The 22,913-nt window shown below is 47.7% G+C and overlaps 1 protein-coding gene and 1 long non-coding RNA gene across 6 annotated transcripts; one reads left to right on the top strand and one right to left on the bottom strand.

Moving 5' to 3' along the window:
* Positions 1–1,982: 1,982 nt before the first annotated feature.
* On the top strand, positions 1,983–22,800 carry LOC120680047 (general transcription factor 3C polypeptide 3-like). 5 transcript variants are annotated; one of them, XM_039961696.1, is made up of 18 exons: positions 1,983–2,495; positions 2,949–3,060; positions 3,575–3,682; positions 4,401–4,582; positions 5,177–5,372; positions 6,919–7,176; positions 7,422–7,568; positions 8,700–8,808; positions 9,269–9,382; positions 9,458–9,627; positions 10,181–10,299; positions 12,702–12,777; positions 12,863–12,934; positions 15,780–15,906; positions 16,115–16,229; positions 16,637–16,827; positions 16,926–17,090; positions 22,207–22,306. In XM_039961696.1, the coding sequence occupies exons 1-17, from the start codon at positions 2,269–2,271 to the stop codon at positions 17,057–17,059; spliced, it is 2,457 nt and encodes an 818-aa protein (XP_039817630.1). In that variant the 5' UTR covers positions 1,983–2,268; the 3' UTR covers positions 17,060–17,090; positions 22,207–22,306. The 5 variants fall into 5 exon arrangements, with proteins under 5 accessions (XP_039817630.1, XP_039817629.1, XP_039817632.1 ...); XM_039961694.1 differs by lacking the exon at positions 22,207–22,306 and adding an exon at positions 22,332–22,766 and having other exon boundaries at positions 1,988–2,495; positions 16,926–17,038; XM_039961697.1 differs by lacking the exons at positions 1,983–2,495; positions 22,207–22,306 and adding exons at positions 2,620–2,739; positions 22,332–22,800 and having other exon boundaries at positions 16,926–17,038.
* LOC120680049 lies at positions 13,130–15,786 on the bottom strand. Its single transcript, XR_005677447.1, has 2 exons — positions 15,007–15,786; positions 13,130–13,255 (listed from the first exon to the last, which is right to left on the bottom strand). It is a non-coding gene; the product is annotated as an uncharacterized LOC120680049 (long non-coding RNA).
* Positions 22,801–22,913: the final 113 nt, after the last annotated feature.

Raw genomic sequence — 22,913 nt, 5'->3', positions numbered from 1 at the left:
ATGGTGTATATCATTAAATTTTTAGATGTATAGATAAGTTTAAGATGGTTTCACTTAGCAACCTCTTCTTTGCGGTACGGATATTCCACATTTATTTCGGATACGGATATGAAATCAAATAGAGAAAATTGTTGAAAAATGGATTTGGATATATCCATATGACATCTATATTGAAATCGGATACGAGCATGGGTATCCATATTAGTGTTTTTTGTGAATACGAATACGAATAATTCGAATGTTCAACCATCCGTATCCATTCTTATCCGCCCCACTCAACCACGCCACACGAGAAAATAGGGTGCACTCGGGGCGCACACCAGCTCGCATGCGACTTCTGCCGCGTTGCCGTTCCAAATTGGACGGATGGCGCGTGGGGCTCGGTTCCCTTCCTCACGCAGCGCCTAGCTCCTCGCCTCCTCGGCTCGCTCGAACCGAGCCCCACGCACCATGCCTTCGATGCAAGTGGAATGGCATCGCGGCAGGGGTCGCACGGACCCTCCCATGGATCCGATGTCCACCGATTTTTTTTTCCGCGCCATCCGCCCGTGAATGATTCATGATAATTCGATCTCTAGTAATTGCTATATGAAATGTTGAGGCATTGTTGGCGCCGATGCCGGACATTTTTAATGCTATTCCAAGAATCAGGTTGAACGACTCTGTTTCCGAAGGCCTCGGGCGGGCGGGCCGAGACACTCAGCGTCGCAGTCGCTTGGGAGCAGCGCACGGTGATGTCGCAGCCGCGAGGGGTGGGGCCACCGGCGCGGGAGCGACACGCGAGCGTCCAGCAGCATGTGTGCATTTGCCGCGACGGCTTTGCCAGAGCGCGACCTCCCCTACGCAAGAGCTAGCAATCGGACGGCCATCAGAGACCTGAACGTCATGGAGAGAGATGAAGGAGAGAAGGGGATTAGAGAAAGAAGAAGACCGATAGCATTTTAATTCAATATTTTTCAGAAATACAGTGAAAGGATACGTGGTGTCATGTTTCGAAGAGTTATAAAATTGTAATGCACAGTTTTAATATGATGAATTATAATGACAAATCAGTAAACTCAAATAATTATAATGATATGAATCCAATAACCCAATTTTTTTCCTCACGCCGCCGCCCGCGACCCTGCGCCTCCGGTTGGCCACACCAAGCCCGAGCGGCGGCCACGCGCTCCCAACCCCCGTCCCCCCACTTGTCCATGCCACCACCCTCGACCTGCGCCTCCGCTCAGCTACACCTAGGGGTAGGGGTGGTAAAGGGCCTAACATTTTGAACTAAAAAATCTAAAGACCCTGTTCTAATTTTATATAATTTTAAGCTAAAAAATTTAAAAATTTTGTTGGGCCGTGAAAAACTCAAAAGAGCCATGACCCATTGCCACCCCTACCTACACCCACCCGGCCGCCAACGACCCTCACCAGTCACCCACTCATCGAGCCTCTGCGACCTAGGCGAGGTGATCGTTGAGACTATCTCCAACAAAAGAAACCTAAATAGGAGACCCATTCCCATGTTTGGGTCTCGCGAAACGCAAAGGTGACGACCCAAACCGTCTTTCTTCAACAGCCGACGCAAACCTCCTCCTCCCTCCTCCGTCCGCCGCCCCTCTCTCCACGCCCTCCTCCCTCTGCTCCGGCCGCCGAGGCCCCTCCTCCTCCCTCACGGGCCCCGGCCGCCGCGGGTCCCTCCTCCTCCCTCTGCGCCGGCCGCCGCGGCCCCCTCCTCCTCCCTCTGCTCCGGCCGCCGAGGCCCCTCCTCCCTCGCGGGCGCCGACCGCCGCGGCCCCCTCCTCCTCCCTCTGCTCCGGCCGCCGAGGCCCCTCCTCCCTCGCGGGCGCCGACCGCCGTGGCCCCCTCCTCCCTCTGCGTCGGCCACCGCGGCCCCCTCCTCCTCCCTCTGCTCCGGCCGCCGAGGTTCCTCCTCCTCCCTCTGCTCGGGCCGCCGAGGCCAGCCCTCCTCCCTCGCGGGCAGCGCGGCCGGGGAAGGCGCGGCGGGCGTGGGCGGGGTGGGCGAGCCGGGGTCGACGGCGAAGGCGCACATTTGGGTCGAGGAGAGAGAGACCGAAATTTGGGTGTCCTCTCGCCCTCGACGCAAAATGCGTCGGCTGTTTGGGTCCGCCGTTGGAGGCCATTTTTAGGACCCAAAACACTATTTAGGACCCAAATTTGGGTTTGGGTCACGTTATTGGAGATAGTCTGAGGAGCGGCGGCACCCCGGCGCAGCCCTGCGGCTGATACAGGGGTACTCCCACCCCCACTCGCAACTCGGGGATGTCGGCTGCGACCGCGGAGGCGGGGGATCCCAGGCTCGACGGCAATGAGGATTTCGAGGAGGATGACGAGGATGGGTTCGAGTTCGGGGACGCCGAGGAGGCGATGCAGTGCGTGGAGATGGCGGGGCGGAGCACCGCCGCCGGGGCGCTTCGTGCGCAGGGGCACGACTACGAGGCGCTCGCGGCGCGCAAGCGCAAGGCCCTCGCCGAGGACCAGCCCCAGAGGTGCGGGACTCCCTCACCTTATCGCTTCGGTTCCATTGGTCAATGCTCGATTGAAAATTGGGATACAGTCTGAAACATTGAACCTCTGGTAAATTTGGTTGCTCATGTTCCATCCAGACTTCGACTCGTGTATTTGGTGCGATTTGCTTCGAGAGATGCGCACAGCACGTCATTCTGATTGCTTGACTCGTTTCATGGAGTAGTAGATTGCTCACTTCCAAGGGCTAGATTAGCTGTTCCAAGGGTACCTATCTAATTCAATTGCTTATGCCATGATTCTCTATGCTTCGGTTGTTCGTACTTCGTGGATCTTTCCTTATCCTGTGGTGCCATTGGAAGTGCTATTTTTGGTTTGTAGTTTCTGTTTCATGCATTGTGAAACCCATCATATATTCTGTTACAAGGAACTGTGTTTGCAGTGCATATGTTTGACAACTCTTGGGCATCTTGCAGGGAGGGTTCCAAGAGGCCAAGGCAGGATGAACTTACAGAAGCGGAAGCAGCAACCATGTTCGACCAACTGATGGAAGGCTTTGGCCTTCGGCGCAAAAGAAGGTCAAAAGAAGTATGGAACTCCTTTCCTTAAGTCCTTAGTCGAAATTCTGCTTAAAATATTCCCTCGAGGTGCTGATTGCATGGAGAAAACAGATGCCGTATGTTTCTATAGATCTTACAGAAATACTCCCTCCGTTCCAAATTATAGGTCGTTTTTTGCTTTTCTGAAAACATCATTTTTGCTATGCACCTAGATATACACCATGTCTAGATACATAGCAAAAATTATGTATTTAGAAAAGCCAAAACAACCTATAATTTGGAATGGAGGGAGTATTAACTATTAAGTACATACTATTAGATTAAAGGTCTCAGTCCACTGTAGAATTGTGTTCACTTTCATTTCTAGCTTCGTTTGAGAACAGATTAGCTGTTTCAAGCTCTTTGCTGAAGTTGTTTCCTTACTAATCTGGCATACAGTTGTTTTATGGATTAATAGCAATTGATATGTCATGCTATGTTCAATGCATATTTTATAGGATTAACGAATCAGTAATTTTCTCGTTTTCGTTCATTTTCATCAGGGCAAGAAGAGGGGAAGAAAGAAAGGAACAAAAAATAAGGGCAGCCCTGAAGTTATTAAAAAGTTGGGTGATGCTACTCTACTTTTTGCTGAAGAAAAATTTAACAAGGTCTAATCTCTAACTTGCCTACTTTGAACAAAAATATTCGATTGCCTGTTACCTACATACTTGTTGACAAGTTATTCAATGCATATGCTCAATTCAATGCAATGTTCTACTGGCAAAATCATGGATTTTACTTTGCATGCTTTTTGGATCTGGGAGTGAGCTTCTGCCCTAAAAATCAACAATAAATTATTGTTCAGCTGGATGCTTTGTTCTGGTGACCAAGATAACTGCTGCCTTGATAAGTTTCTGATGAACCAGAAGTTGATATGCATCAATTTAATCTGTCAGTTAAGTAAAGCAAATATTTGACACTGCCTTAACCTGTTATGTACATCCAACATCGTAACAACTTCCAGATGTTATTATTGTCTACGTATGTATATTCACTGTGAGCTAGTTTTTCTTGTACCTCACATCTAAGAGGATTGTAGATTATGATTCTTAAAAAAAAAAGGAGGATTACCAGTGGATTCTCTTGCAAGTCTTTTTAACATCATCATGGTATGGTGATATGGTGTCTTTACCATTTAGCCTGTGGGGTTGTTGAGACATACAAAATGGCTTCATGGAGTTTTTGACTATCGAATAACTCAACTTGTATCTACAAATTTCAGGATTAGCAATTATAACAGCTGTCTGCTTGAGATTCCACGAAATTCATGTCTTTGAACATTGAATTTGTCTGACACTAGCGTTGTGTTGGTGTCCTTTATTGCAGGCAATTCCTATACTACATGAGATTGTGCGAATTGCACCAAATTTGCCAGATTCATATTATCTACTTGGTAGCATTTATAATAAGACTGGTGAACTAGATAAAGCCATAAACTTCTTGATGCTTGCCGCCTATGTCTCCCCAAAGGATGCATCTCTGTGGAAGAAACTCATTCCCTTGGCAAAGTGAGTTTACTTCATACTATTTTCCTTTGATCTTTTTTCTATGAACATAATTTTACCTCATAAATTTCTTAGGAAAAAAGATCTTGCATACATAGCTTAAACGAGAAAATGAGATGATATTTGATCTTTCTTTATACATTTGTTGAATGCATCGAAGCTATGATTTCATACATATTCTCCTTATGTTTTGGATTCTTTATTGCAATATGATCTTTCCATATTAGCATGATGCTTATTAGGTAAGCAACAACCATCTGTATCCCCTGATTTAGAGTGATGGGAGACACATAGGGATGTAAGTTAGGCTTTACGGTTCTGTTGTGCTCAAACTATAGTAGTATGCCTGGGATGAGTCTTCAAGCATTTTCTTTTTAAATTTTATTTTAGCTGTTTAACAGAATAATATACTTTTGCACCCTCAGGTTTTTTTTTGATATAGTGTGACATGCATTCTACATTAGACGAATCTTGTCTTCTTTGCAAGCGATTGTAAATTTCACTGAGTGCTGATAATTTGGCATGGTTAGTTGATTTTTCCTGGAGATATTTAAAAATAAAATAGAAATAGTGAGCTCATAGAATACTTTCTTACAGGAAAAAGGAAGATGCTTCTCTGGCAAGACACTGCATTTTAAAAGCAATGAGAGCAGACCCGGAAGATGTAGATCTGAAGTATCTTTGCGGTGATATGTATCGTAACCTTCGTGACTATCAAAAAGCTGCAGAGATATATGAGCAGATAGTTAGAATTTATCCTGCCAATATTGCCGTTCGTAAAGTAGCTGCACAGGTATGATGCAATTACAGTTTCTTGTGATTTTTACTTGAGAGTTGAGACGAACTGTAATGTTAGGGCCTGCTTGGAGGAGTGATTTTATGCTCAAAACCATTGGAATTTAGGCCTGTAGAATTGTACATTTGGATCTGCAAAAGTTGCTTGGATGGCCAGTAGCCCCCAAAAGTTTACACACTCTGTTTATAGCCCTAAAACATCTGAAGAAATACAATCTCTTCCTGAGACAACAATTTCTTTTTTCTAATGAATGTCGGGGTTGTCCGCTTGACCCCTCACTTAGTTGTGTCGTCTTCTTCCACGGGGACTCCATTGGTGCCACAAGCCACAAGCGCGCTTCTCTCTCCTAAGCCGTTTTCCACTGCAGCTACTCTCTCCTACACTGCCACCCTCACCTCCTCCTGTGGGCCACAACTGGTCTGCAAGGAACACTGGTGTCTCCAGCACAACACCACTCCCCTGAGCACCTCCATCTGAATTGAGATATCATCTGAAATTTCTCCACTTCTGAGATCCATCCTTATGTTCTGATCTTAAATTGGATGCCTTGATCTTATTTTTAGGCTCCAGTTTGAGCTCTGGTATGAAATTATTCAGTTTTGAGCTCCAATTCGTTGCTCTGCTCCGGTATTTCAGTGCATGTCAATCTGATGAATTAATTTGTTGGGGATCTTGCTTTGATGTGTTGCAGTTCTCTTTGAAATTTGAAATGTGAATATTTCAGTTATTTTTTAAGCCTGTTGCTGCTGCTGCGGATTCGCTGTGTGTTGTGTCCTCCACGTCCCATCAGGGTGACGGGCATGCATCATCTAGACGAAGTGTTAGGTTTCTGGGGCCACAAGTGTGCTCGGCCTGCAGCAGTGAGCCCTGAGTTTCAGTTGAAATTCCTTTTTGTTTTATCATTTTCCTTGGTAGTGGAATGGAAACCACTAACCCAAAAATATAGTGTAGTCTTATGCTGTACAATACACCATTGTAAACTTTTCCATGGTAAAAAAGTTACTAAGCATCCAAACAGGGCCCTAGTGGTCTAACCAGCAACTTGTACCAATAGACATATGTGCAAGAGTAACATGTTAAAAGAAGTAGTAGCTTTTCGATTCTTGGTCGAAGTTTTCTTAAAAGGCACATTACAAATTTTTCAATGCCAATATGCTAATTCACTCACCTTTGCTGAAGTTCTCTATTTTTTATGCATGAATTCCTGTAGGTTTGAGAAAACTACTGGGAAGCTGTCTGTGTGTTAAAATTATCCCCTAAACCATTGATTGTGTATGTTATTGCTCACTGCTCGATCCTCAATCTTCTTTTCACTTGAATTTGATAACTTTCAAGGTCTAAATGCATCATGAAAACTACTACCTTTTTTTTAAAAAAAATCTCGCTAAAAAAATGTGGACTGACCTGGTTCGAAACTTCGAATACCAGGGTGGTTCTGTTTTGCAAACCCTGGACTTTGCACTTTTTGTTCCCTGTGTATTATTTGTGTGTCATCCTACCGGGTTAGTTTTGGGCCACTTATTGATTCTTCCCTTTCTTTCAGATGTACAGAGAGAGTGGTCAAATTGACAAAGCTATTAATTTGTTGGAAGACTATGTTAATACTCAAACTACCAACAGTGACTGGACTGTTCTAGATTTGTTGATATCCCTTTATTTGAGAAATAATGCTATTAATGAAGCACTAAAGCAGATCGAGAAGGCACGCCTACAGTTGCGATCTCAACAGAAACTACCAGTACAATTGCAGGCGAAGGAAGTAATCTGCCATGCTTATCTAGGAGACATGAAACATGCTGAGGTTTGTTCCAATGATTCTGTTGTATATCTCTTGACACAATCCATCCTTGTCTGATCGAATTTCCTCCTCTGCTCTCCTTAGTTTCAAGTAAAGTCAGAATTCTCTTCTGAATAGAGAGTTGTAAATTTGTTCTGTTGGATTAATTTGCGTTGCATAAAGTCACTGTTTTTCCAAACTCACTTCAAAGTAGTACTAGTCTTATACTCTTATTACTTAGTTCGTCATGTTGCATTATTTCTGTGCAGATTTTCCTTAATGATGTGCACTTGGAGCCATCAAAAGATAGCACTGATGTGACTAAGGAGCTCGCAAGCAATTTAGAAACTATGGGACTATATGAGTATGCAGTGAAGTTTTACTTGATGATTGGAAATGTTGCTAATCATAATGATGTGAGTAACTGATTTGCTTCTTTCATCTCTCCCCAACATATGAATGTTTGCTTCTTTTCATCTCTCCCCAACATATGAATGGAAGGATTGATTTTAGGACTGAAATCTTGGCCGCAATATCTTTGTTTTCCAACTCAAGTATCATGTTTTTTTACTGTAGACCTAGTCTGATGCGTTCTGGACTAGACCTTGTAATTGCTAGTTAATCTTTGAGAGAGCAATAAATCCTGATCATTGGAGAGATAGTTGAAGACAAGTGCGGTAGGACTATTGGTGTTTTATTCAAAAATTTTCTTGAAAGAGGAAGATGGAGTAAACTTTGGATCACCTATGAATTGCTTTGGCATGAAGAAATCATTCTATTGAACATGTAAGCTATATATTCATTGGCCAACATTATACACTGAATGCCTAAAACCCTTCATAATTGGTACAGAAACAACTGGTAGATGTTGAACAGAAATATCACAAATTATGTGTTTGAGAGATCGATAGCATCATCTAGACATCCTATTTGGGAAGAGAAGTATTCCAAATTTATTTGGGATGTACATGCCCCATAGAAGCCTCAATGGATACACGTGATCCGAAGTCCAAGCATGCCAGTTGCCACCCAAAACTTTTAAAAATTGCTTGGCAGCATTGTAATTTATTATCTTATAGGTTTGAGCATTTCCATATTGCCAAAGACTGAGCAACATACATTTTTTCATGCATATTAATACATGGAGTGAGGTCTGTAGATCACCTTTTCATGGTTCTTGGCTATGTAACACATGCGGCCAGATTGTCCTGAAGAAAGCTGAGCCTAGCTCAGTTGGTTGAGGGTGTGGATGTACACCCACCCAGGTTCAAGTCCTCAATTCCTCATTGAGGCAAATTTTGGCACCTACTTTCTTCTTAATATAATAAAGCCACCTCGGCCTCCTAATTGCTCTAGTTTTTTTAGAAGTTTATAAGATTTCTGGAATAATTTGTTTGGTACCCCTGTTTAAGTTTTTAAATTGTTCTGTTGATTTTCTTTTTATGGTACAACTGCATGTTAGCTTTGCTTTGCTTTTTTTTGAGAGAATGTTAGCTTCACTTTCTTAATCTTCTCTGCTGATTTTTCTGATATACTCCTTGTTTCAGGGCAGTTCATATATTGATCACAAAGAATTGGGTAGTTCATATGTCAAAGTCGCTCAGTGCTACATGGTCTTAGGGGACAAAAGAAATGCCATTCCTTATTTTTATAAAGGTTATGATCCATTACCCTTATGAAGCACTTCTATGCTTGACACTAGTTGAAGATAGACTCAAAAAGGTTTATTGTATGGGCAAATTGCACCATAGTACTTCTGATTGTTGGTCTACTGGACTCCCTTAGTTTTAGATGGCTTTAGGAAAGGGTCTTTACTTTTGTGGTTACCTGTCCCTTAATTTCTCATGTTCTATGATATTCGATTTATTCTGATTACACTTGTCATAGTTACTTCTTATGTACTTATTATTTGACGCTTAAGATCAGTCTAGTCTACCTTTAATTTCATCATTGATGGACCTTTCTAAGGAGTCCTTGTTTTTGTGCTATATTCAACGCCTGGTTGTGACATGCATAGTTCTTAAAATAATAATTATATGGCATGCTCTAGTTCTGTGCTAGAATTCTTCTCTCCTGTCATTATTGACATAGTGTCTTTCTTCCTTTTACCTCTTAGCCTTACAAAGCATAAAGGACAATATCGATATACGATTGACCTTATCCTCCCTTCTTATTGATGAGGACAAGACAGATGAAGCTATCACCTTGCTTTCTCCTCCCAAAAATCCAGGTATAGTACTTACTGAGCTGCTTTGTGCAACTTGTTGATGCCTTTTTCAGTGTTGTTTTCATATGACTTTTGCAGAGTTGCAGTCTGCTAACACTCCAGAACAACACAAACCTTGGTGGTGTGATGGGAGAGTAAAGATGCAGCTTGCAAAAATTTATTACAATAAAGGCAAGCTGGAAGACTTTGTGGATACAATTTTTCATCCTATTCTAGAAACATTGAATGTTGAATATGTCAATCGAAAGGTACAATGATCCCTTCCATGTATGGTGTTCATGAATGGCTTGATCAAGCTGAGCATATGATGGCTGCCATTTTCAAGTCTACTGTTTTTATATGTTCCTTTTTAATTATTCTACATTTAAATGGAAATATGCTTTCCATATCATTTTCCTCCATGTCATGATTATGTTGTATGATAACAAGTGCTGCAGCAACATTGTCTTCAAAAAATTGCAGACACCAGCCGATCATGACATTCTTAACAAAAATCACTACCAAGTCAAAAGGCATGAATTCTTATTGATGGAACTACTTCACTATCTGCGTAAATCGTCAGAAGTTTGAAGTTTTTAAAACTATGCTTGTTGAATTCCACGCTGATGAAGTGAGCATGAGAACTTTGTATAATAAATATCAGAAAATTGGTTACTGAAAAATTAGTATATATTGTATATGAATCTACGATTCATTTAAGTTATTTTCTTGATGAGCAATATGTGATAGGCAGAGCTCTTGAAAATATGTTTTTCTGGTGAATTGGAAGTTTACTGCTAATTTCTAATTATGTTCAATCAGGTCAAGCCAATGAGAAAGCTTACAAATACTGTTCTGCATGAAAGAGTTAAAGTATTGGGGGAACCACGACCAGATAGTATATTTCAAGGATTAAGGCCAATAGCATCACCTGGGGAGTTGTAAGTACACCATTTTTTCATGGCCAATTTTAATTTTAGTCAATGATGCTAACTTTCTGCAAGCATATGCAATATTGATTATTTGTAGCATGCTTCCTAGCACAAGATAAATTGCATTTGTTTGCCTGTCTATGCCCAGATTTGTGTACTTCAGGTTTTCACCTATCTATTTCTCTTGCTGTTGTGAAATTTGTGAGAAAGTGCATCATTCGATGTTTCCATAACTTTCAAAAACAATCATAACATGTTTGTGTAAAATGATCAATGTATGAGGCAAATGTATCTGTATTATATAGTTGAAACTGGAAAAGATGTGCACTTCATCACAAACTATATCTAATGACGGGAATAATTAGTGTATTCCTCCAACCCTAGATGGGTGGGTATATATAGAAACTATACATGGGCCTCTAGGTGGGCCTCTATACACATGGGCTCAATATACTCCAACACCCCCCCGCAGTCTGAACTACCGGCGCAGCGGTGTTCAAGACTGGACAACAAGAAAGCTAACACCCCCCGCAGCCACAACTAGCCACCGGCTACGTTGAGGCTGGATCGAAACTCCGAGAAGGTCGACGAGGGCAGCCCCTTGGTGAAGATGTCAGCAAACTGGGAGGTAGTCGGGACATGGAGTACCCGAACATTGCCGATGGCGACTCTGTCGCGCACGAAGTATAGGTCGATCTTCACGTACTTCGTCCGCTGATGCTGGACGGGGTTGGTGGAGAGATACACGGCGTTGACGTTGTCGCAGTAGACGAGCGTGCTCTTGGCGAGCGGGCCGTGGAGCTCCGCCAAGAGCTGTCGTAACCAGGACGCCTCCGCCACGCCGTTAGCGACAGCCCGGTACTCCGCTCGGCACTGGAGCGGGAGACAACCGGATGCCGCTTGGACGACCAGGAGACCAGGTTGCCGCCCAGGAAGACGGCGTAGCCGGAGGTGGAGCGACGAGTGTCCGGGCAGCCAGCCCAGTCAGCGTCTGTGTAGACCACCAGCTCAGCAGTGGACGAGCGGTGAAGTACCAGGCCGAGGTCCACAGTGCCACGGACGTACCGGAGGAGACGCTTCAGCGCAGCAAGGTGTGACTCCCGGGGATCATGCATATGGAGACAGACCTGCTGAACAGCGTAGGTGAGATCCGGCCTGGTGAAGGTGAGGTACTGCAAAGCGCCGGCCAGACTCCGGTAGGCAGTAGGATCATCCACCGGATCACCCAGATCAGCAGACAGCTTCGCCTGAGTGTCGACTGGAGTGGAGCAGGGCTTGCAATCAGTCATCCCAGCCCGCTCCAGAATATCGAGGGCGTACTGCCGCTGGTGAAGGAGAAGACCAGATGGGCGAGGCTCAACAGTGACGCCCAAGAAGTGGTGGAGCTGACCGAGATCCTTCATAGCGAACTCCTGCTGCAGAGAGGAGATGACACTCTGAAATAACTGCTGACTGGAAGCTGTGAGCACAATGTCGTCGACATATAGTAGCAGATAGGCAGTCTCATCCCCACGGCGGTAGATGAAGAGAGACGTGTCAGACTTGGCCTCGGTGAATCCCAGTGTCATCATGAACGTGGCGAACCGAGAGTACCAAGCCCGAGGAGCCTGCTTCAGCCCATAGAGAGACTTGTTGAGCCGACAGACCATATCCGGACGACTCGAGTCCATAAATCCCGCAGGCTGAGAGCAGTAAACAGTCTCTGACAAGGTGCCGTGAAGAAACGCATTCTTCACGTCCAGCTGGTGCACAGGCCAAGTGCGCGAGAGCGCAAGCGAGAGGACCAGGCGGCGACGGATCGGGCCGCAGCGGCGCCTGCAGAGGACGGAGCGACCGGCCAGGCGCCTACAGAGGACGGAGCGCCAGCAGCAGAGGACGAGGAGGTGAGGGGAGGGAAGGAGGAGAGAGGAGGGGGAGGAGGAGCCGGCGGCCGGCCATGCTGGCCGGCGGCGGCGGCGCAACAGGGGAGCCGGCTCCCTGGCGGCTGGAACAGAGGAGAGGTGGAAAACCTAATCTACTAATACTATAATGACGGGAATAATTAGTGTATTCCTCCAACCCTAGATGGGTGGGTATATATAGAAACTATACATGGGCCTCTAGGTGGGCCTCTATACACATGGGCTCAATATACTCCAACAATATCATTAAGGGTCTGGTGATGCATGGGATGTTGTATATAGCTGACTATAACAGTGACACGGGATGGTATTTCTGTCATATGATCGTATGTGTTGCACTTGTTCCTTATTCTCTTTCATTTCTTAGTTTATTTGCTATATTTGATAGTCTTAATCTTTCAATATCATTATTTATAATTGAGTCCATTCTATCTCTGATTATTAACTGTGTTGATTATTTGTTCCACGTTTTTCTTTGAAGATACTGATATATTATTGAATTGGAAATAGACAAAAGGCAAACAGAGCAAAGAAACTTATGGAGAAAAGAGCAGCTTCAAATGAGGAATTAAAATCTGATGATTCGGTATTAATTTTTTGCTGGTGAATCTAGTTTTAGTTAGTTTTCTCCTTGATAAACTCTAAATACCTTTCTTATTTGATGTTTTCAGCAAAGAACAAAGCAAGTTCCTCCTCTTCCTGGTCTATTGACAAATATGGAGCATCATCAACTTGTGTTAAATGTTTGTATCTGCCCACCTCTCTTTTTTTTCCGCCCTAAGGTTTCATCTTTACAATTGCCTCTCGTACGGTACATTGGCCAATAATCATAAATTTTGAGAATCTTGAACCAGAAGTCAAGTTACTAAACAAGTTTGGCAGTATAAGTTTACAGCCCTTAAACCGTTGTGTATTTTATGTCCAGAAACATGCATATATTTGTTACGAATAGAGGACTTGATGTATTGAGTTAGACCCAAAGGGCAATATATAGAGTACAAGAGAGCACCCAAACCCTAGAATAGGAAAAGACTAGACTACCCTTGACTTCTTGACTCTTATACCTTAACACCCCCTCTCAAATGCAACGTGAATGCAATGACGTTGCATTTGGAGAGTTGATACTAAGCACTAGACTCAACAAAAAGAAAAAGATACATCCAAAGTCCGAAATCAAAGATGTCGTCGAAGCGTGCAACTCTTGAACATGTCGATGTAGAAAAGGATCTCCTCCACAAGAGGGTATCGCCTTCACAACCGTACTTCAGCGAATAGCCCGAGTCTTCACAAACCAGTACATCAACTCCTCAAACACGAGCCTTGCTTTGGAGACTTTGAACTTGACAATAACAGTGAGATGTGTCAAACCAGCCAAAGAGAAGATAGAGAGATCATTGCTGCAGGACGGCAAGCAGGAGGACATGTGATGATGACGACGAATAAACAGCCATTGATCATGACGTGGAGCAAAACGGCTCCGAAAGGGACCAAGAGGGCATTGTCGCACCACAATAATGATGATGAGATTAGCTAAATCAACAGGACTTAGCTAACCATAAAACAAAGAAGATGACTGACTGACAACTTGAATATGTGGACACGCACGGCATCGACGAACTATATGTGAGCAATTGGACTTGGATTGACACTGACTTGGATGAATATAGCAGAAATGTGACATTATACTATGGATAGAAGCAGCAGCAAGGCAACAAGCAAATTGGGACTATGGATGGACTTATACGAAGCAGCAACAAGCAACACACAAAAGCAGATAATGGATAGGAGCGGCCTAGCAGCAGATAGAAAGCAACAGCAGATGCCGTGCAACTGCAGGCCCAAAACAGCATCACCTTGGCCCAAATATGGGAGCCCCAAATGCAGCACCACGAGCTGCAGAAGTGCAGAACAGAGCACCACACAGAGCAGAGGGCGACGGCCTTTGCTGCCTCAATCCCAGTGGGCAGGAGAGCAACGACGACACGATGAGGACAGGCGGACGGACGACGGGGAGTCTGTGAAGGTGGCGACGACGGGCAGCAGCGGACAGGCGGAGGCACGCGGGCAGCCACGGATGGAGGCCGCGATGGACGGCGGTGGAGGGGCCGCGACGGCGCGGACGGGCAGGGACGACGCGGACGGAGAGGACGGCGGGGACGGACGCTGACGGGGAGGACGGCGGCTCCACGACGGGCGGCGCCAAGGGCCCGCGTCGGCGGCGGCAGATCTCCCCGCTCCCCACGGCCGACGACGAGCGGGCGCGGCGGCGGGGCGGAGACGAGGCGGCGCAAGGACGGGGACGGTCGGATCGACGACAAACGGAGACGACGGCAGGCGGATCCAGCACGGACGACGGAGGAGGCGGGGACGGCCGCAACGAAGGCCGGCGGAGGAGACGACAGGCTGATCCACGCCGACTCCGCCGTGACTGTGGTGGAGGAGGAGGCCACGAGGCGGCGAGAGAAGCGGCGGCGGATCCGCGACGGACGGAGACGACGCCGACGAGGAAGGCCACGATGGGCGGCGACGGATGAGATGATGCTGCTGCTGCTACTATGATGCTAACGGGGAAAAAAATGGGTTTGGTGCTGGAGGATTGCCGCCCCCGGGAGGGAAGAAGATCTCCCGGGGACGGCGCAGCGGAGATCGATGAGGGTGGGGGCTGAATCGAAACCTAGAGCTCTATTACCATGTTGCGAATAGAGGACTTGATGTATTGAGTTAGACCCAAAGGGCAATATATAGAGTACAAGAGAGCACCCAAACCCTAGAATAGGAAAAGACTAGACTACCCTTGACTTCTTGACTCTTATACCTTGACAATATTGACTACCTAATTGCCCATGAGTAGAGATCTGGATTGTTGGTGTGGGAATGTTTCTTCATGACTTAAAATATCTTGTTAGCAAATCAGTATTTCCTGCATCTTACTAATTAGTATGTATTTGCCTATCGTTGACAATTTCATATACTCTAAGAGTACCTAATTGCTAGAAAAATTTTAGTGCATAAAGTTGTCAACAGTAAGCCAATAGCCTAATACATCCGAATTAGCACATGAAGTTGAGAATAGCTGAAGAACAAGGAACCACCACTTAGTGTGGTGATGGAGGCGTGAGGGTATGACCCCACTCACCAAAGTTCAAGTCATGGTGCCTACTTGTGGATTGCATTCAAATATTGTAGTCGTGTGATAGGAAGCATACTTGTGTGTGTGTGGTGTACGTGTGTGTTATCCTTGTAATCACAAAAGAAAATAAAAGAATAGTTGAAGTGTACCTTTTTATCGGCATTTATATCGTTGTAACATTTATACATCTAACAGGCAGATCATGTGTTATGTGTCTGCTGCATAGTGTATCCCATACTCTTAAATATTTGACCGATAATATTGATACTGAAGGACAACATAGTTATTAGATCCATATACTTTTGTCTTAGTCCCTTGTTTTTATTCTGTTCACCTTCTTTCTGTTATTTGTATGACATCTACTTTGATAATATTTATGTAAAGCCACTTTTCTTCTTTTGGTGCTCCTTTTTAGCCCTATACTGACTATTAACATAACCTTTTCTGGCTTTTTGTAGCTTTGTCGGACTTTAGCGTTGCTGCAGCGATATTGGGATGCACTGCAGATTATCAACCGCACTCTCAAACTTGGAAATGATCTACTCACAGATGACAACAAAGAGGAACTCAGATCCTTGGGTGCTCGTAAGATCTGTTTACCTTTCTATAGCGTGAACCATCATAAAATCGGGTCACTAAGGAACATTATCTTGTGCTTTCAACTTGACACCAGATATTCAACAATTTCCAGGAAAAGAATCTTAGACTAAGTAAAAAGGCATTAAATAGAAAAGAGCAAAGTGCATAGCCAGTGTTTTTAGTTTGTAAATAAGCTATCTTTTTAATTTTGCAGAAATAGCTTATAGAGCTCCAGATCCCAGTCATGGCTTTAAGTATGTCCGATATGTTGTTCAGCAGCACCCATATTCTCTCTCTGCATGGAATTCCTACTACAAAGTGATATCAAGGTGAGTATTTAGAATCTCATATAATGCAGTTAGTTCCATTTTTTTATTTTTCACTTTATAATTAACTTTCATCGCATTATTCTGTTTTGATGTTGTATACTAGTCACTTGTGATGATGCTTTCTGATGTAATAATTTTTTTTGCCCCCCTAAAGCAATTTACATATCATGTCGAAAACTTGCTCTCTAATTATGTAGGATTCTAATCTGCCAGGAGATTACTTTCAACTACTTTGGATAGTCTTGTTAGGAAACTGATACTGAGCCTGTTACTGCTATCCCAGTCTTTGAATTCTGAGATATTAATCATGATGTACTTTTTCATATATTTCTATCTCTAGGAGTGAAACTAAATAAACATAATCAGATGTTTCAAATTTATATTTTATTATGGCATTTGCTTTGCAGAATAGAGGACAGGTTCCCACATCATTTCAAATATATTCTTCGAACAAGAGAAGAAAAGCCTGACTGTGTGCCTCCTATAATCATATCCGGGCATCGATTCACTGCGATAAGTCAGCATCAGTCAGCCGCCCGGGATTACCTAGAAGCTTATAAATTGGACCCAGAAAACCCTCTTATTAATCTCTGTGTAGGTATGTCATCAGACATCCTAGTCATGTTATTTAGTATCAATATGCATCACTGCATCAGTATATGAGATATAAATCATGTTGCTATCCAATCTTTGCAGGCTCTGCCCTGATTAGTTTAGCCCTTGGCTTCAGGCTTCAGAATAAGAACCAGTGCATCGTCCAAGCTTTTGCATTCCTATATAGATATCTGCGCCTTTGTGGGGATAGTCAGGTTTGGTACTATTTTTTTTAAAAAAAATCACGAGTAATGCTATTAACTTGAGCCCCTTGATAGAATGTATAGCTGTGTGCGTATACTTGAGGCCCATATTGGGCGTGTAGGCCCATATTGGGCAGCCCATGTCGGGCATGTACACCTTCTTGTATTGCAAGCCACATTGGCTTTATAATGAGAGGTCACCCCCCCCTCGCATAGGGTGTGCGGTGTTTCCCTATTCCCTCTATCTTTCTACATGGTATCAAGAGAAGGCAACGATCGGCCTTCCGCTTCCGCTCCCCCCTGCGCTAGGGTTCCCCCCTTGCGCCCCACCTCTCTGCCCTAGGGCGCCGCCTCCTGGCGCCGCATCTCTCCCTTCTCTGCGCCCTACCCTAGGGCGCAGCCCTCCCCTCCCTGCGCGCCCTACCCTAGGGCGTCGCTCCTTCCCTCGCGCCGCGATCCCCTCGCGTCGCGCCCACCAGCAGGCCGCCGGCCCTGGATCAATCTGATCCAGAGCCGCCGCCATGAGCATCTCCTCCTCCGGCGCCGCCAGATCGGACAACTCTGCGCCTGTGCTCCCTACCGCACCAACACAGGCCATCATCGTCCACCCCTACACTACCGTCAACGTCAAGGCTCACGTTCCCGTGACCCTAGACATGAAGAGCGGCAACTACTCCAAGTGGGCGTCGTTCTTCACGGCGTTGTGCGGCAAGTTCAGCCTCCGCCGCCACATCGACGGCACCGCAGCGCAGCCTGACAACCCAGATTGGGACGTTGCGGAGTGCTGCGTGCGCAGCTGGATCTTCGGCACCGTCGACGACTCCGTCCTCGACCTCGCCATCACCGACAAGAACCAGACCGCGTGCCAACTCTGGGTCGCGATCGAGGCCCTGTTCCGCACCAACACGGCCTCCCGCGCTGTCTTCCTGCTCGAGGAGTTCCACACCCTCAAGCAGGGTGACTCCACCATCTACGAGTACTGCCAGCGCCTCAAGTCGAAGGCTGCTGCCCTTCGACAGGTCGGCAACCCCATCACCGACTCCCAGCTCGTCCTCAGCCTTATGCGCGGCCTCAACCCTCGCTTCGACTCCACCGCCGACGACATCGCCAACGCCACGGTTCTTCCGCCCTTCACGCGTGCCCACGAGCTGCTCTCCCTCAAAGAGCTGCGCCTCGCCAACGATGCGAAGAACACGGCGGCCACTGCCCTCGTCGCCTCCACCACCGCCTGCTGTACCAGCCCCTCTTGCCGCTCCTCCTCCGTGGGGGTCGCTACGGGCGGTAGCAGCAAGGGCGGGGACAGCGGAGGCTGCGGCGCGCCCAAGCAGAAGGGCGGCAAAGGCGGCGGCAAGGGTCGCCGATCTGGTGGCCAAGGAGGCAAGGGCACCGGCGGCCCGCAGACCGGCATCCTGCAGGGCGCCCCACAGGGGGGACAGTACCGTCCGATGGGACCCTGGGTCTGCTTCAACCCGTATGCCCCCCAGGGTCCCACGGGTCAGCAAGCCGGCGGCTCCTGGCAAGGCGGCCAGGGCGGGTGGTCCAGCGGCCAAGGCGGGTGGCAGGGCGTGCAGGGCGGGCGCACGCCCGGCCTCCTTGGCGCCAACCCCCAAGCGCACACCGTGTTCGCCTCGGCGCAAGTCTCCACCCCTCAGATGTGGGATCAGGCCGGCCTCATTGCCGCCCTGAACCAGATGGCGCTCCAGAACTCCAACTCCTGGGTCATGGACTCTGGCGCGACCTCCCACATGCACTCGTCAGATGGTATACTTCTTTCCCGCCACCCCCTCCCATCCTTTCATCACCGTGGGTAATGGTCAGACCATCCCGGTTTCCAGTCATGGCAGCTCATACCTACCCACCCACGCGTCAAATTTTTCTCTTCATAATGTTCTTATTGTCCCTTCTCTAGTGCGCAACTTACTTTCAGTTCGCCAGTTCACCAAAGACAACAATTGCACTATTGAATTTGACGCTCTTTTTTTCTGTTAAGGATATCCCGACCTGTCGCGTGACTCTTCGCTGCAATAGCTCCGACGGCCTGTACACCATCCCCGCCAGCCCTGCAGCTCCACACGCCAGTCTTGCCATCTCCACCAGTCTCTGGCATCAGCGTCTTGGTCATCCTGGGGTCGCCACCATAGAGTTGCTTAGAAATAATGCTTCCATCCAGTGTAATAAATCTAGGCATACTTTTTGTCATTCATGTCAACTTGGCAAGCATGTGCGTCTGCCGTTTAGTACCTCTAGTTCTATCAGCACTATGCCTTTCGAACTAGTTCACTGTGATGTCTGGACCTCTCCTGTAGCGAGTATTTCGGGTGCTCAGTATTACCTCGTCGTTCTTGATGATTTTACTCATTTTTGCTGGACTTTTCCTCTTGTTCACAAGTCCGAGGTTGCTGGTCATCTAACCAACTTCTGCAGCTTTGCCCAGACACAGTTCGGCCTTCCCGTTAGAGCTGTTCAGGCTGATAACGGCACTGAGTTTGTTAACAATGCTCTCGCCACCTTTTTTACATCCCGCGGCATTCACCTACGTCTCTCGTGCCCTTACACCTCCCAGCAAAATGGCAAAGCCGAGCGCGTTCTTCGAACCCTCAACAATAGCATTCACACCCTGCTCATTCATGCTGGCATGCCGCCCAAGTATTGGGCCGAGGCCCTCGCTACGGCGACCTACCTCCTAAACCGGCGCCCCTCCTTTGTTGTTCAGAACAGTGTTCCCTATGAGCTGCTACACCGCCAGCCACCCGACTACGCTCATCTTCGCGTTTTCGGCTGTCTGTGCTATCCCAACATGACTGCCACTGCCAAACACAAGCTTGCTCCTCGTTCCACAGCTTGTGTCTTCCTCGGTTATCCCTCCTCCCACAAGGGGTACCGCTGTCTCGACCTCACTACTCGGCGGATCATCTCTCGCCATGTTGTGTTCGACGAGACTTGTTTTCCGTTCAGTGCTGACCCATCCAGTGTGCCTCCGAGCTCTCTGGATTTTCTTCTTTCAGGTCACGCCGCACCGGTGCCTCGCACTGCAGCAGCGGCCCCTACTGCGGTCGCTCCGTCGCTTGTCGACGTCGAGCAGCCGCGCCCCCGTGCTCACCTGGAGGAGCTCTTCGAGGACCCTGCTGTCCTCCAGGTTGGGCCGGTTGTCGGCCACGTGCCGGCCGCAGCTCCGACCGGCCCTTCCCCAGCTCTGGTCGCCCCTCCTCCACTCCGGGTGTACAGTCGGCGTTGGGCACCGAGGGTTCCTGCAGCTGCACCGGCGCCCGCTGCTGCTGGTCCAGCTGCGCCTCCTGTGGCGGCCCCTCCACCGTCGCCTCCTCCGCCGCCTCCACCGCCGGCTTCAGTCAGCCGGCCTGTGACGCGGTCTCAGACAGGCTCCCTGCGTCCTGTTGAGCGCTACGGCTTCCCTCCACCACCACCGCCTCCGGCTCCTACGGCTCAGATGGCCTTCGCCGCCACTGCCATCTCCCCGATCCCGGGGAACTACAGGACTGCCCTGGCGGATCCACAGTGGCGGGCTGCCATGGCTGAGGAGTACCAGGCGCTCGTCGACAATGACACTTGGCGGCTCGTTCCCAAGCCTCCTGGTGCCAATATTGTGACGGGCGAGTGGATTTATAAACATAAATACCACTCCGACGGCACACTTGCCCGTCACAAGGCTCGCTGGGTTGTTCGCGGCTTCACCCAGCGACACGGCGTCGACTACGGCGAGATGTTCAGCCCCGTCGTCAAGCCTGCCACGATCCGGGTCGTCCTCAGCATCGCTACTTCACGACACTGGCCGATACACCAGTTCGATGTGAAGAATGCCTTCCTTCATGGACGCCTAGAGGAGTTCGTCTACAGTCAGCAGCCTCCTGGCTTCGTCGACCCTGCTCATCCTGACCATGTTTGCTTGCTGCAGCGCTCTCTTTATGGTCTGAAGCAGGCTCCGCGGGCGTGGTACCAGAGTTTTGCTACCTACCTTCGCCACCTGGGTTTCGTCGCCTCTGCCACCGACACCTCCCTCTTTGTTCTTCAATAGGGAGGCGCCACCGCCTACTTGCTGGTGTACGTCGACAACATCATCCTCACGGCTTCTTCGTCGGACTTGCTCCGGCGAATCACAGCTCGCCTTCACTCCGAGTTCGCCATGACGGACCTCGGAGAGCTACACCACTTCCTTGGGATCTCCGTCACGCGCTCCTCCGACGGGCTGTTCCTCAGCCAGCGCCAGTACGCGCTGGATCTTCTCCAGCGGGCAGGCATGGCCGAGTGTCACTCGACGTCGACACCTGTTGACACTCATGCCAAACTCTCGGCTACCGAGGGTCCTCCTGTCGCCAACCCCTCTGAGTACCGGAGCCTCGCCGGCGCTCTCCAGTACCTGACCCTGACGCGTCCGGATCTCGCATATGCAGTACAACAAGTCTGTCTGTTCTTGCATGACCCCCGGGAGCCTTACCTTGCGCTGATCGAGCGCATCCTTCGCTATGTGAAGGGCTCCCTGTCAGCCAGCCTCCACATCAGCACTAGGTCGGTTGACAAGCTGATCGCCTACTCCGACGCCGACTGGGCAGGCTGCCCCGACTCCCGCCGCTCTACATCAGGCTTCTGCGTCTTCCTTGGCGACAGCTTGGTGTCCTGGTCGTCCAAGCGACAAACCACGGTGTCCCGGTCCAGTGCGGAGGCCGAGTACCGGGCTGTTGCTCATTTGGTCGCCGAGTGTTGCTGGCTGCGCCAACTCCTTCAGGAACTTCATGTCCCGCTGAAGGTAGCTACCGTGGTCTACTGCGACAACGTCAACGCCGTCTACATGACTGCCAATCCGGTCCACCACCGCCGTACCAAGCACATTGAGATCGACATCCACTTCGTTCGCGAGAAGGTGGCTCTCAGCGAAGTTCGTGTTCTTCATGTGCCGTCACAATATCAGTTCGCTGATATCATGACGAAGGGGCTTCCTGTGCAGCTATTTCAGGATTTTCGGTCCAGCCTTTGCATCCGGAATCCTGATGCTTCGACTGAGGGCGGGTGATAGAATGTATAGCTGTGTGCGTATACTTGAGGCCCATATTGGGCAGCCCATATCGGGCATGTACACCTTCTTGTATTGCAAGCCACATTGGCTATATAATGAGAGGTCACCCCCCATAAGGTGTGCGGTATTTCCCTATTCCCTCTATCTTTCTACACCCCTAAACTGGGATTATGATTTATTGCTCCCGGATGATATAAGTGTATCGGCTTAGCACGTTTCTGTTTTAATTGTGGCATGCCAGCAAGAGTTACACAGCGAGATTATGTTTTGGCTTTGCAGGAAGCCTTGTACAACATTGCTCGAGCATATCACCACATTGGCCTGAATACCTTAGCAGCTGTTTACTACGAGAAGGCTTTAGCGATTGAGGAGGAAGATCATCCCATTCCCAAGCTTCCGTACGAGGCTGGTTCATGCGCACAGGAGGATCCGAGACCAGGGTATTGTGACGTACGAAGAGAGGCTGCCTTCAATCTGCATCTTATCTACAAGAAAAGTGGAGCGACCGATCTCGCTAGGCGGATTCTGAAAACTTACTGTACTGTTTAGGAACTTGTGCTTATTGTTGCCAGGAACTGAATTAGCAAATACATAACCCTACGTGGGCTCTCAGTAATCTAGGATCAATTTAGTCTATACAGGTAGAATACTTATGTATGTCAGTAATGTCAATGAATAATTAACAAAGTGCCAGATCAGCAATCAATTACATATGGGAGAGAAGAGTAAGCTGGGATTAAAATGTGTTTGACGAATTCCAATATGGTCGCACCAGGTCCCACTAGTCTTGCCATACTTGAAAGCACAATTCACTCTGATATGGGGAAGAAATAGTACTATCTCAGACTAGTGTTGGAATAG

This window comes from Panicum virgatum, chromosome 6N (genome assembly GCF_016808335.1).
Source record: "Panicum virgatum strain AP13 chromosome 6N, P.virgatum_v5, whole genome shotgun sequence".
NCBI classification, from domain to species: domain Eukaryota; kingdom Viridiplantae; phylum Streptophyta; class Magnoliopsida; order Poales; family Poaceae; genus Panicum; species Panicum virgatum.
Note: the sequence above shows the minus strand (reverse complement) of the source record. Positions and strands in the feature narration are given on the sequence as shown.